This window comes from Pyrus communis, chromosome 6, assembly GCF_041283825.1.
Source record: "Pyrus communis isolate YQ-2024b chromosome 6, ASM4128382v1, whole genome shotgun sequence".
Lineage (NCBI taxonomy): Eukaryota > Viridiplantae > Streptophyta > Magnoliopsida > Rosales > Rosaceae > Pyrus > Pyrus communis.
The window spans coordinates 9202501-9215244 of NC_142570.1; the positions used below are offsets into that span (position 1 = coordinate 9202501).

The following is a 12744-nucleotide window of genomic DNA, read 5'->3' on the forward strand; positions in this document are numbered from 1 at the left end:
TTTCTGATAATACCGATGATTTATGTCACTCTACTACTTCAGGTATACCCTTGAGATTGAAGCCTTGATATTGAATCACTTGAATGATTTCCTCAAACTTTTGCCTTTTCTGAACAACAAATCTTCTACTTGATTTTCTTTTCTGCAAACAGAAATACTACTTTGCTTCTGCAACAGAATTAATGCGAATGAATGGCACGACTAAGTCTGTGCTTGCAAGCCACCTTGCCGAATCTATTGCTGGAGCCTTGACAATCAGAGCTTTTGGAGAGGAGGATCGGTTCTTCTCGAAAAACTTGGAATTTATTGATGCAAATGCAAGCGCTGACTTCAATAGGTTTTCAGCGAATGAGTGGTTGATTGAACGTCTTGAATTGCTGTGTGTAATTATTCTTTCAGCCTCAGCACTTGCAATCACTTTGATCCAATTTGACGCATCTTCCTCTGGTTTGTAAACAGTCCGGTGTATCACCTTTGGTGAATCTAATGGATTTTATTTGGCCATACATATGATATATTGTCTAACGTTTCGTTTCAACATTTTACAGGTTTTATTGGGATGGCACTCTCGTTTGGTCTGTCCTTAAATGTATACGTTGTAGTTTCAGTTCAATTCCAAAGCATGCTAGAGAATTCAATGATATCTGTAGAAAGGGTAGAGCAATACATGCATATTCCCAGTGAAGCTCCAGAAGTAATCGAAGAAAACCGACCTGTGCACAGTTGGCCAACTGTTGGTAAAGTGGAAATACATGATTTAAAGGTTAGTGTGCAAAGATATAATGAAGAGTGTAACCCTAAGAACAATGGTACTTAAATATGACAGAATATGATTGCAGGTACGCTATAGGCCAAATGCTCCATTAGTTCTTCGTGGGATAAACTGTATAATTGAAGGAGGATACAAAATTGGGATTGTTGGCCGGACTGGAAGTGGGAAGACTACTCTTATCAGCGTTTTGTTTCGTCTGGTAGAGCCTACAGAGGGAAGGGTCATTGTCGATGACCATGACATTTGCAAAGTCGGGCTTCATGATTTAAGATCGCGTTTTGGGATCATACCACAGATCCAACACTGTTCAGTGGATCTCTGAGATACAATCTTGACCCCTTATCAAAACATACTGATAATGAAATATGGGAGGTAAAGATTTTCTTTATAATAAATACTTGCTGATAATATTTATTCGGAACAAGGCTACAAGTACACATATTCATACTTCTTACTGTAACTCCATTTTGCTGACTTAAACTTATCTTCCAATCAATGTGTGAAAGGTTTTGGAGAAATGTCAGTTACGAGAGGCCATCCAAGAAAAAGAGGAGGGCCTGGATTCATTAGGTAAGAAAACTGCATGTCTTGTTGAAGTTATTTATCGGTATCAACAAAACAACTCACGACCTGGATTGTAGTTGTACAAGATGGAATAAACTGGAGCATGGGACAGCGTCAGCTATTCTGTTTGGGACGTGCTTTGTTGAAGAGGAGCCGAATACTAGTCCTCGATGAAGCCACTGCATCGATGGACAATGCAACAGACTCTATCTTACAGAAAACTATAAGAACAGGATTTGCGGATTGCACTGTAATAACAGTGGCTCACAGGATACCGACTGTGATGGACTGCACTAAAGTGCTTGCTATTAGTGATGGTAAGCATTGCATTAAGTTACAAAACTCTTATTCATGTTGATTTAGTTGTTAATTAGCAAACTTTACGTTCACAGGGAGATTAGTAGAGTATGATGAGCCAATGAAGCTGATGAAGAATGAGGGCTCATTATTTGGGCAGCTAGTCAAGGAATATTGGTCTCGCACTGCCAATGCCGCCATACACTCAGATGACTGATAAGGATAGGCATTCTTTGCGTAAAAGGTTCCGGAGAAAGTATTGCCTGGTTTCACCAGTGGAATTCGACTTTAAATTCTTAATATTTCATTGAACTATAATTTTGTAATACATCATAGCGTTTAAAATAAAATTAAAATAAAAACATTCCGTTTTCTTATAACTCCAAAGGAAGCATCCTTTTATGTATTTTTGTATGATCAAGGAACTGAGATTGCAGAAGTATCTGCTTGCAGCATTTAAAGAAAATGTCCAAGAGCCTTTCTTTTATTTTTTTTTTTCATGAAAATTTTTGTTTTCAAGCCTAATGTCACTCTTACCAATGACACAATAAAACCTAGGATTATGAGCAACAAAAACTTTATAACTCAAAGTTCAAATCATTAAACTCAAAACGAAGTATTCAAAGCTTTACTCTTTTAACATTGAGGGTTTCGAATGCTAGATATTTTCCTCATTCGAAATGCTTACAATGCTGAGAAATTGGCCGACAATGCATAATTAGAGAAATGCAGACACAAGGGATCATTTAGGGGTGCTACTCCACTCGGCACCTTGCAAAACCGAAAAAATTGGGGATTGCAGGTTTTGAACCGAGGACCTGCTTTGACGGAAAATGTCTACTATACCATATCGATGAGACCATCGCTGCACCCCAAAAGCTTAAGCTGTTATGAAATGGGCAAACAATGCACATATAGCAGCCCATGTATGCATTTTTGTATGGATGTAAGGCACGCACGTTGGATTTTCCATAGTTCAAGTGGTTAGTGACATTCAAAGTTCTAACATCAGCAAATTTTCTTTTTCAAGACAAAAATCTTTTCTTTTGAGAAAAGAGAAAAAAAGTCATCTTTCAATCAATGATATACCCCATATTGGTGAGTGGGGATTCTATTGTGTTGTTGATTTCAGCTTTCTGAAAAAGCAGATTAGAATATTTCAACTTTATGAAAAAGCAGGTTAAAATGCTAGATTTTATCAAGCCACTAGCTTTGTCTTGGTGTCTGTCATATTATTACTTTGTCTTCGTGTGTATCACATTTGTCATTGCTCAAATGTCTGTTTACATCAGGGCAGAGCTTTCCTAACTGAAGAACCGGCCAAACTGGCCCGATCAGTTTTGGTTTTAGCTTCCAATTTATCAATTACGATTCAAAAATCGAACTGAACCGAACCAGAAACAAACCGACCATGATTGGTTGAACTTCTGTGTCGTTAGGCATCGGTGTTTGAATCTTCTCCACCCAGAGGGGCGGTCTGGTTTCTGGTTCGAGTCAGTCGGTTCAATTAACCGAACTGTGCCCCACCTCTAGTTTACATTTACCAATTTTAAGTATATTTTTGGCTGTGTACTAATGTATAGATGGTGCCCACGTCTTATATACTTCAAAACATATTGAAGCAGCACTGTGTTGTGCCTTGGCCCGTTCGTTAGTGCGGAACCGAGATTCAGATTACAACCTCACCAAAATCACACACAGTTGAACAAAATAAAATACAAGAAATAAAGACACAGAGAAATTTACGAGGTTCGGCAAAACCTGCCTACGTCCTCGGAGAGATATTGCTCTTCACTATGAGAAAAACAGTACAAGTTACACATGAGTTAAATCGACATAACCCAATCCCATAACCCTTGTACACCCACTCACAGAATTTTCCCAAGAGCCTCACTCTACCCCAAGAGTTCTTTCACAAGAGATCTTTCACTCTAGCTCTCTTGATTTCTCTCACCCATGTCCATGGTAGAGCCAAATGCTCACACCATCTCTTTTGGATGCTTTCCTTCTCTCATCCGTATCCTTGTTTTGCCAAATGCTCTCTTTTTATGCTTTTCTTAATCCAAGCCTTCTCCCACAAAACATGGCTTTGAAAAAGCCACAAAACATGGTTTTGAAAAAACCACAAAACATGGCTTTGAAAAAGCCACAAAACAAGGAAACATTTGGCCATTATCCAACAATCTCCACCTTGGCCAAATTGTATCAAAGTCCATTGGCCTTACGTACCAGCATGCACACTCTGAATCAACCTCGTTGGTCCTGTTCCGATTCAGTTACTACCAATGCATGTGCAGCTGCTGCAAGCTAAAAACCACCATTTAGCTTCAGACAGGATCTCAACACATCCTCGTCTCCTCCAGCAGGTTTTCCTCCTTTTCATTGTCTGCAACCTGGAAACTCGTCAGCGCGCCTATTTCCAGCAACAACCCATCGAGCCAGACAAAATTCCCACACTTCCTCCTACCTCAGGACCTTCTCATCACCTGTGAATCCCATAGCTCCACCTGCTGCAAAACCCCTGCAACACTTGAGTCTAAACATCACCAGAAGAAGTGTTGCTTCGAGTACCTAGAGGGCATACTCAAAGTCTTCCACCACAAACTTGCTAACCCGGCCTTGCACCCGTAGCACTGTGGACCCTTGCCTCCGGAACCGGATCCGAACCTGCTGTCTTTCTCAGATCCTCTTTTCAATTTTCTTCCACGATTTCAACCTTGAATAGCTTAAGTAGTCTTGTGCCCACCATCATCCATGGTCTCTTGTGTGTATCATTCCACACCAAAGAAGCTTGCACCTGCTCCAAACTTACTGTTTCTTTCCTTGCAGTAAAGTTTCACAAGGTTCTCGTACAAATCTGAAAGTGAGGTAAGAAGAAAGAGGCCTTTGTCTTCTTCCTCAACATCAACTTTCGCAGTTGATCCAAGCATCCCTAAACACTGCTTCCATTTCTTCAGGCTTCCATTACTCTCCTTTACCAAGAGCAAAACCGCCTCTCCCTTTAAACTGCTCAACTGAAAATTCCATGGTGAACAACAAATCTGGACCTCCAACGAACCAAAGCCCCCAACGATGCTCTGATACCAATTGTTGTGCCTTGGCCCGTTCGTTAGTGCGGAACCGAGATTCAGATTACAACCTCACCAAAATCACACACAGTTGAACAAAAAAAAATACAAGAAATAAAGACACAGAGAAATTTACGAGGTTCGGCAAAACCTGCCTACGTCCTCGGAGAGATATTGCTCTTCACTATGAGAAAAACAGTACAAGTTACACATGAGTTAAATCGACATAACCCAATCCCATAACCCTTGTACACCCACTCACAGAATTTCCCAAGAGCCTCACTCTACCCCAAGAGTTCTTTCACAAGAGATCTTTCACTCTAGCTCTCTTGATTTCTCTCACCCATGCCCATGGTAGAGCCAAATGCTCACACCATCTCTTTTGGATGCTTTCCTTCTCTCATCCGTATCCTTGTTTTGCCAAATGCTCTCTTTTTATGCTTTTCTTAATCCAAGCCTTCTCCCACAAAACATGGCTTTGAAAAAGCCACAAAACATGGTTTTGAAAAAACCATAAAACATGGCTTTGAAAAAGCCACAAAACATGGAGCAATTTAAGCCACAAAACAAGCCACAAAACAAGGAAACATTTGGCCATTATCCAACACACTGCACTTGGTCTGATACCATGTTAAGTTCAATTATTGATACTATGTGGAATGAGGGAGACATGCACGCGGTTGTACCTAAGTTTCTCTCTCTGGTGAACGAGTCCACCTACGCACTATATGAGTCCATAAACACATCACAAGTCGATATCCCTTCACTACATGGGCGTGCTTTACTTTTTCTTTCATCCGTTACTTTGGAAGGAATTGAACCCTTCCATCCTAATCTTAACACATTTCTTGAGGCTTTTGGATACTGTGAAAGTCAAAAGCCAAAGCCAAAACCCTGAAGAATTTTGTAATTTTTATTTCAAGGTTAAACGAAATGTCACGTTTCCACTGGGACAAAAGCCCCGGGATGTGTATGAATTTGGTACGAAATTCATGATTGGAAGAGGAAGAACTTTTCCTGTTTAGTCACTGTATTGGAAGATATTGCGCTTGCCTTTGATAACATTAGTAGTAAACTAGTATTTCAAAGACGGGCCTTCTGTTCAACGAGGAGGAGAGATTCAAACTCAGGTTTTATGCATGACAAGCCAGAGACTTCAAGAGCAAGTCAGACCAGTAGGTTTATTTTTTCTACCGAGCTTAATCTAGTGTAAGTTATTTTATGCATGTTTCTTGAGTAATATAGAACACACTTGTTTTACGAGGCCTTTCGATAACCATTTTGCTTTATTTTTCAAATGAAACTGAAAGTAGTTACTAAACAAGATTTCAGTTTTTTGTTTTCAAAAAAGTGAAAATAAAAATTTAAAAACTAAAAATGAAATGGCTATCAAACGGCCCCTAATATGGCTGATTTTGTAGCTTCATCTGCCCCCAAATTTCACAAAGTTTTTAGGATGAAGGTCCGAATTGTTTGTCTAAATATTTGTACTCTGTATGCTTTACGTTTTGCCTTCAACTTATTGATTCAAAGGCCTGAGGGATGTGTAAGAAACGTACATTGACACGAGGAATCATACTGAATTTGATGGAATCACTTTTTCACACGTTAGGGGTCATTAAGCAAAAGCATGATATAGAGTGAACTTGAACTAGATTTAGTATATTATCTCAGTAGTATGAACAACATGAATTGCGATAATTCATGTTTTTGAGTTCTATATATGATTCAAGAGCAAGTTAGAGGAGGAGACTGGTTTGCTACTGAGCCTATCTAATGTAAGTGTTTTTATGCATGTAATCTTGACTGATATAAAACACTGCAATCTTATTTGCCAAATGTTTGATATGTTTCGTTTTCAAATCCTGTTAGTTCTTTTCAACTTGATGATATACAGCTTCATCTGCAATATTCTGCACCCAGTTTTCATGAAGCTGTATATCATCAAGTTGAAAAGAACTAACAGGATTTGAAAATTGGGTGCAGGATTTGTGCCTTGTGTGTCCTGTTTTGTGTTGAACAACATGAATTGCTGCAATACTTTCGTGTTTCAGAGTCCTTCACCTTATGCCCTTCAATGCACCTGAATTTTGAATGCACATCATCTTTTTCTTTTTAACACTCCTCCCTTGTAATATTGTAGGACTGCAGAGTTTAAGCTCACTGAGACGCAATAATGGAAGATGGTTTCTGGACCTCATTGATCTGCAGTAGTTTCAACTGTTCAACTGAGGCTGGAAATGAATGCAGTTCTATCTTTTCAGCCATTAACAATCCAGATTCATGTGTCAACAATATTTTGGTCATTGCAGCTGATATTTTGCTTCTGATCATCTTGTTATGTATGTTCATATGCAAAATATCGTCAAAGAAGGTTATAGCGCCATCTCAGTCTCGAGCCTTCTCTCCTGTGTCCATAATCTCGGCTGCCTTTAATGCTGCTTTGGCTTTGGCCTACTTTGGTTTTGGGATCTGGACAATCTTCGAGAAAGTAAATGCAGAACAGACTGTTTTTCCCCTCCATGGATGCCTAGTTTTGCTGTTTCAAGGGTTCACATGGTTGCTTCTGGTTTTTACCATAAGCCTAAGCAACCCACAACCCCAACATATTGTGATAGCAAAATCTTTTTCGATACTGGCCTTCTTAACTGCAGTTTTTCTTTGCAGTTCATCAATTGGAAAAGCTATTGTTGATGAGGAAGTATCGGTAAAGGTTGTTTTAAACATGCTTTATGTCCCAGGATCAATTCTTTTGCTATTTAGTGCATTTCAAGGAAGCGATTGTTCGAAAGGCAATTCAGAAATCCATGATGATGCCTTTTACACGCCCTTGCAAGGTGCAGAATCTAATATCATTGGTGAAATCAGTTCAAATGACAATTTGACTCCTTTCGCAAAAGCAGGGTTATTTACCTCAATGTCATTTTGTTGGTTAAATCCATTAATGACGAAGGGTAAGCAAAAGATTCTGGAGAATGAAGATATTCCACATCTGCGACAGGGTGATCAAGCACGAACGTGGTACTTAATATTTATGGAGCAAATGAACAAAAGGAAGGAAGGAGATCTGTCTGTTCAACCGTCTATCTTGCCCATTATTTTTCATTGCCAGAGGAAAGCTATTTTGATTTCGGGATTATTCGCGTTGATCAAGACTCTCACCACGACAACTAGTCCACTGTTTCTCATAGCCTTTATTAACATTATTGAAGGCAATGCAGCTTTTACGTATGAAGGTTATGCGCTGACACTCGGTCTCTTTGTTGCGAAAATTGTGGAGTCGCTGTCGGAGAGGCAATGGTTCTTTAAAACTAGATTGATAGGGCTCCAAGTGAGATCATTGGTATCAGCAGCAATATATCAGAAGCAACTGCGACTCTCAAATTCTGCTAAGCTGACTCATTCTCCTGGTGAGATAGTGAATTATGTAACGGTGGATGCTTACAAAATTGGGGAGTTTCCATACTGGTTTCATCAGATATGGACCACAAGCCTTCAGATTTTCCTTTCATTGCTTATTGTTTACTTCTCTGCGGGGCTGGCGACTGCTGCAGCTCTAATTGTACTCATATTAACTGTGCTGGTAAGCTCGCCATTGGCGAAGTTGCAGCATGAGTATCAAACAGAGCTCATGATGGTGCAAAACAAGAGGCTGAAGGCCATTACGGAAGCACTTTCAAATATGAAGATTTTGAAGTTATACTCATGGGAGACAAATTTTAAGAATGTCATAGAAGGTTTACGAATGGAAGAACTAAAATTGATATATAAGGTGTTGTGGCAAAAGGGATATCATATAGCTCTATTTTGGGCATCTCCACTTTTGGTAGCAGCGGTTACATTTTGGACATGCTACTACCTTGGGATTACACTCTCTCTTGGTAAGGTGTTCACATTTCTAGCAACTTTACGCCTTGTTCAGGAGCCAATTAGGTTGATTGCAAATGTTTTCGGTGCATTTATTGAAGCGAAGGTTTCATTTTCTCGGATTGTGAAGTTTCTTGATGCACCAGAGTTGGAGAATAGAACTACAAGGAAAAAGAGCTGCCGTACAGATGTTGAGCATTCTATTTTCTTGAGATCTTCTGAAATTTCATGGGATTCTAGTTGTTCTACAAACGTTACATTAAAAAGCATCAATCTGGTGGTGAAAGCGGGAGAAAAAGTAGCAATTTGTGGAGAGGTTGGCTCAGGTAAATCAACCCTTTTAGCTGCAATTCTTGGAGAAGTTCCACACATCAAGGGCATTGTAAGTAATCGATTGACTTAGACATAATGTTTCAATTACTATAGATGATAAAGCCTTAGTAGAGCTTCTGACTGCCTAAATTTTCAGGTTCAAGTATACGGGAAGATAGCGTATGTTTCTCAGTCTGCATGGATCCAAACAGGAACTATACAGGAAAATATTCTGTTTGGGTCTTCCATGGATCGCGCTAGATACCAACAAACGCTTGAAAAGTGTTCCCTTGTAAAGGACCTTGAAATGCTTCCATTTCGTGATCTAACTCAAATAGGAGAAAGAGGTGTCAATCTAAGTGGTGGGCAGAAGCAGCGTATTCAACTTGCACGGGCACTCTATCAAAATGCTGATGTCTACCTCTTGGATGACCCTTTCAGTGCAGTTGATGCCCATACGGCGACAAGCCTTTTCAATGTAAGTCAACTTGCCCCTCAAGGTAATGACATTGTCTCTCTCCCCAGTTAAATCTAACAAGAAAATTTGTCAGGAATATGTAATGGGAGCTCTGTCAGGGAAGACGGTTTTACTTGTGACGCACCAAGTAGACTTCCTTCCAGCTTTTAATTCGATTTTGGTAAGTTAACATTTCAGAAGATTTATCGATAATAGATTTCTTAGCCTATCCATTGATCTGCAAGTTTCCTTAGTGATATGCTATTTCCTCACAGTTGATGTCTTCGGGGAAAATTCTGAGAGCAGCTCCTTATGAAGAGTTGATGTCTTCTTGCCAAGAGTTCCAAGACCTTGTCCATGCACATCATGACACTTCTGGTTGCGGGAGGCGAGTGGAATACACTTCTACTGGAAAACATAAATCATCCGCGGAGGAGATTGAGAAAGTTAAAAATGAGGAACAGAAAAAAGAATCTTCCGGTGATCAATTGATTAAGCAAGAAGAGAGAGAAACAGGAGACACCGGTTTCAAGCCATACATTCAGTATTTGAAACAATGCAAGGGATTTTTGTACTTCTCCTCTTCAATCTTTTTTCATTTGATATTCATAGTTGGGCAACTAATGCAATCATATTGGCTGGCTTCCAAGCTTCAGGATTATAGCGTATCGAGAGTCAAACTCTTCACTGTTTATACAATAATCATGTGCATCATGTCATTTGGTTTGCTTCTTCGGTTCTTTGGTTTAGTTGGGTTAGGATGTGGAGCATCAAAATCCATTTTCCACACACTACTCAACTCGCTTTTCCGAGCACCAATGCTCTTTTATGACTCGACACCAGTGGGAAGGATAATTAGTCGGGTATGGTTCGAGTTTTCTGAAAGAAGGTAGCATGAAATGATCTACTGAGAGTAAACTAAAGGAGCTTACATTTTTACTGTCTATTTTATGCAGGTCTCCAATGATATGAACGTCATCGACCTTGAATTAGCATTCAAGTTGGGAATTTCTGTTGGTTCAACTTTGACTGCATACAGCATATATATAGTTATGGTTTCGATTACTTGGCCAATCGTGTTTCTGATTGTACCCACGATTTATGTCACTCTACTACTTCAGGTACTCCAGTTAAACCAACCTTATTGTTTAGTTTTTTTGAGCAACAGACTTTGAGAGTGAAGTACTTGATTTTTTTTCCCTGAAAATAGAAATACTACTTTGCTTCTGCAAAAGAGTTGATGCGAATGAATGGCACGACTAAGTCTGCACTTGCAAGCCACCTTGCTGAATCTATTGCTGGAGCCTTGACAATCCGAGCTTTTGGAGAGGAGGATCGATTCTTCTCAAAAAACTTGGAATTTATCGATCTAAATGCTAGTGCCGACTTCAATAGCTTTTCAGCAAATGAGTGGTTGATCCAACGTCTTGAAATACTTTGTGCAATTGTTCTCTCAGCCTCGGCATTTACCATTACTTTGATTCAGTTTGATGCTTCTTCTTCTGGTTAGTAGGACTTATCTTCCACCATTCAATTTCTCTGCATTACTGTCCGTGTGTCAAAAGTGGTGTACCAAATTATTTTATGTTCTATTTGATATGTTGTCTGACATTTTACTTAAAATTTTGACAGGTTTTATTGGGATGGCACTGTCATTTGGTCTGTCATTAAATGTATTCGTCGTATTTTCGGTCCAAGTTCAATGCATGCTAGAGAACGCAATGATTTCGGTAGAAAGGGTAGAGCAATACATGAGCATTCCCAGTGAGGCTCCAGAAATAATCGAAGAAAACCGACCTGCGAACAATTGGCCAACTGTTGGTAAAGTGGAAATACATGATTTAAAGGTTAGCATAGAAAAGATATACTAACAAATGTAACCCTAGGAACAGTTGTACTTATGTATGATAGTATATAAATTTATGCAGGTAAGATATAGGCCAAATGCTCCGCTTGTTCTTCGTGGGATAAACTGCGTGATTGAAGGAGGGGACAAAATTGGGGTTGTTGGCCGGACTGGAGGCGGAAAGACAACTCTTATAAGTGTTTTGTTTCGTCTGGTAGAACCTACAGAAGGAAAGGTCATTGTGGATAACTATGACATTTGTAAAATTGGCCTTCATGATCTAAGATTACGGTTTGGGATCATACCACAAGATCCAACATTGTTTAGTGGATCTGTGAGATTCAATCTAGATCCGTTATCGAAGCATACTGATCACGAAATATGGGAGGTAAAGTTTTTGCTTGTCATTGATACTTGTTGATAATTTTTCATCAGAAAAGCCTACATGTAGAAAACTTATCTTCCGATCAATGTGTCCAAGGTTCTTGAGAAATGTCAGTTACGCAAGGCCATTGAAGAAAAAGAAGAGGGCCTGGATTCTTTAAGTAAGAAAACTCTGTCTCGTAGGAGTTAGTTTCGGTGTCAATGGAACAACAACTAATAACCTGGATTGCAGTTGTACAAGATGGAACAAACTGGAGCATGGGACAGCGACAACTATTTTGTTTGGGACGCGCTTTGTTGAAGAGGAGCCGGATACTAGTCCTCGATGAAGCTACTGCGTCAATGGACAATACAACAGACTCTATTCTGCAGAAGACCATAAGAACAGAATTCGCAGACTGCACTGTGATAACCGTGGCTCATAGGATACCGACTGTGATGGACTGTACTAAAGTTCTTGCTATTAGTGACGGTGAGCAATGCATTATTCTACAATTCTCTCATTTAAGTGGCTTTAGTTGCTAATTGATCAGTGAAATATACAATTGCAGGGAGATTGGTAGAGTATGATGAGCCATTGAAGCTGATGAAACATGAGGGCTCACTATTTGGGCACCTTGTCAAGGAATACTGGTCTCGCGCAGCGAATTCCAGCATTGTCTCAGACAATTGCTAGGGAAAGGTATTGCAGTTGCAAACATTGCAGAGGAAAGTTTAGCAACCAAGGTGAATTGGGGTGATGTTCTTGTTTATATAGTAGAGTTATTATGTTACTGATTAAGCTATGGGGATGATCTTTTGCCTTAACTTTTCTGGAGGACCTTTGTCAGACAGATAATCCAACGAAAGCTTCCAAATAAATTTTGGAACATTATAAGTAGCAGATGAAAGAGTACAGGAAATAGTTTTCACTCGCTTTTATGTAGATTCAGTGAGGCGATTAGACCTTTCTCACATAACCGCATCCATAAACATTATTTTTAAAGAGGGAGATGGCAAATACCACCACTGCTCTATATCCGACTCGGGTATAACCTGATATAAGTCCAATTTTTTGAGCCAATAGTAGGAATAGTCCAATTTATTAAAATAAGTCCAATTCCTTAAATCTTATTATTTTATTATCAATAATTATCTCTTAAATGATAAGATTTATTATAAAAATCAAATTTCTTCC

General features: G+C 39.3%; 2 protein-coding genes and 1 pseudogene across 3 annotated transcripts in view; all 3 read left to right on the forward strand.

Moving 5' to 3' along the window:
• The window catches only part of LOC148696246 (ABC transporter C family member 10-like), a 10486-nt pseudogene extending 9001 nt beyond the window's left edge, over nucleotides 1-1485 (forward strand). Inside the window, exons 8-12 of the transcript XR_015963562.1 lie at nucleotides 1-42; nucleotides 153-447; nucleotides 549-763; nucleotides 840-1144; nucleotides 1279-1485. The exon at nucleotides 1-42 is cut by the window's left edge and continues 123 nt beyond it. The product of XR_015963562.1 is annotated as an ABC transporter C family member 10-like (transcript). The remainder of the gene's footprint in view (nucleotides 43-152; nucleotides 448-548; nucleotides 764-839; nucleotides 1145-1278) is intronic.
• Nucleotides 1414-2099, forward strand: LOC137711668 (ABC transporter C family member 10-like). The gene is made up of 2 exons (XM_088695724.1): nucleotides 1414-1653; nucleotides 1729-2099. The coding sequence occupies exons 1-2, from the start codon at nucleotides 1440-1442 to the stop codon at nucleotides 1848-1850; spliced, it is 336 nt and encodes a 111-aa protein (XP_088551850.1). The 5' UTR covers nucleotides 1414-1439; the 3' UTR covers nucleotides 1851-2099.
• A 3671-nt stretch (nucleotides 2100-5770) lies between these two features.
• LOC137711486 (ABC transporter C family member 10) lies at nucleotides 5771-12450 on the forward strand. Its single transcript, XM_068450732.2, has 12 exons — nucleotides 5771-5910; nucleotides 6845-8950; nucleotides 9038-9358; nucleotides 9432-9518; nucleotides 9613-10200; nucleotides 10294-10458; nucleotides 10548-10842; nucleotides 10970-11184; nucleotides 11266-11571; nucleotides 11665-11728; nucleotides 11800-12039; nucleotides 12119-12450. Exons 2-12 carry the CDS (start codon nucleotides 6878-6880, stop codon nucleotides 12241-12243), a joined length of 4479 nt encoding a protein of 1492 aa, XP_068306833.2. The 5' UTR covers nucleotides 5771-5910; nucleotides 6845-6877; the 3' UTR covers nucleotides 12244-12450.
• Nucleotides 12451-12744: the final 294 nt, after the last annotated feature.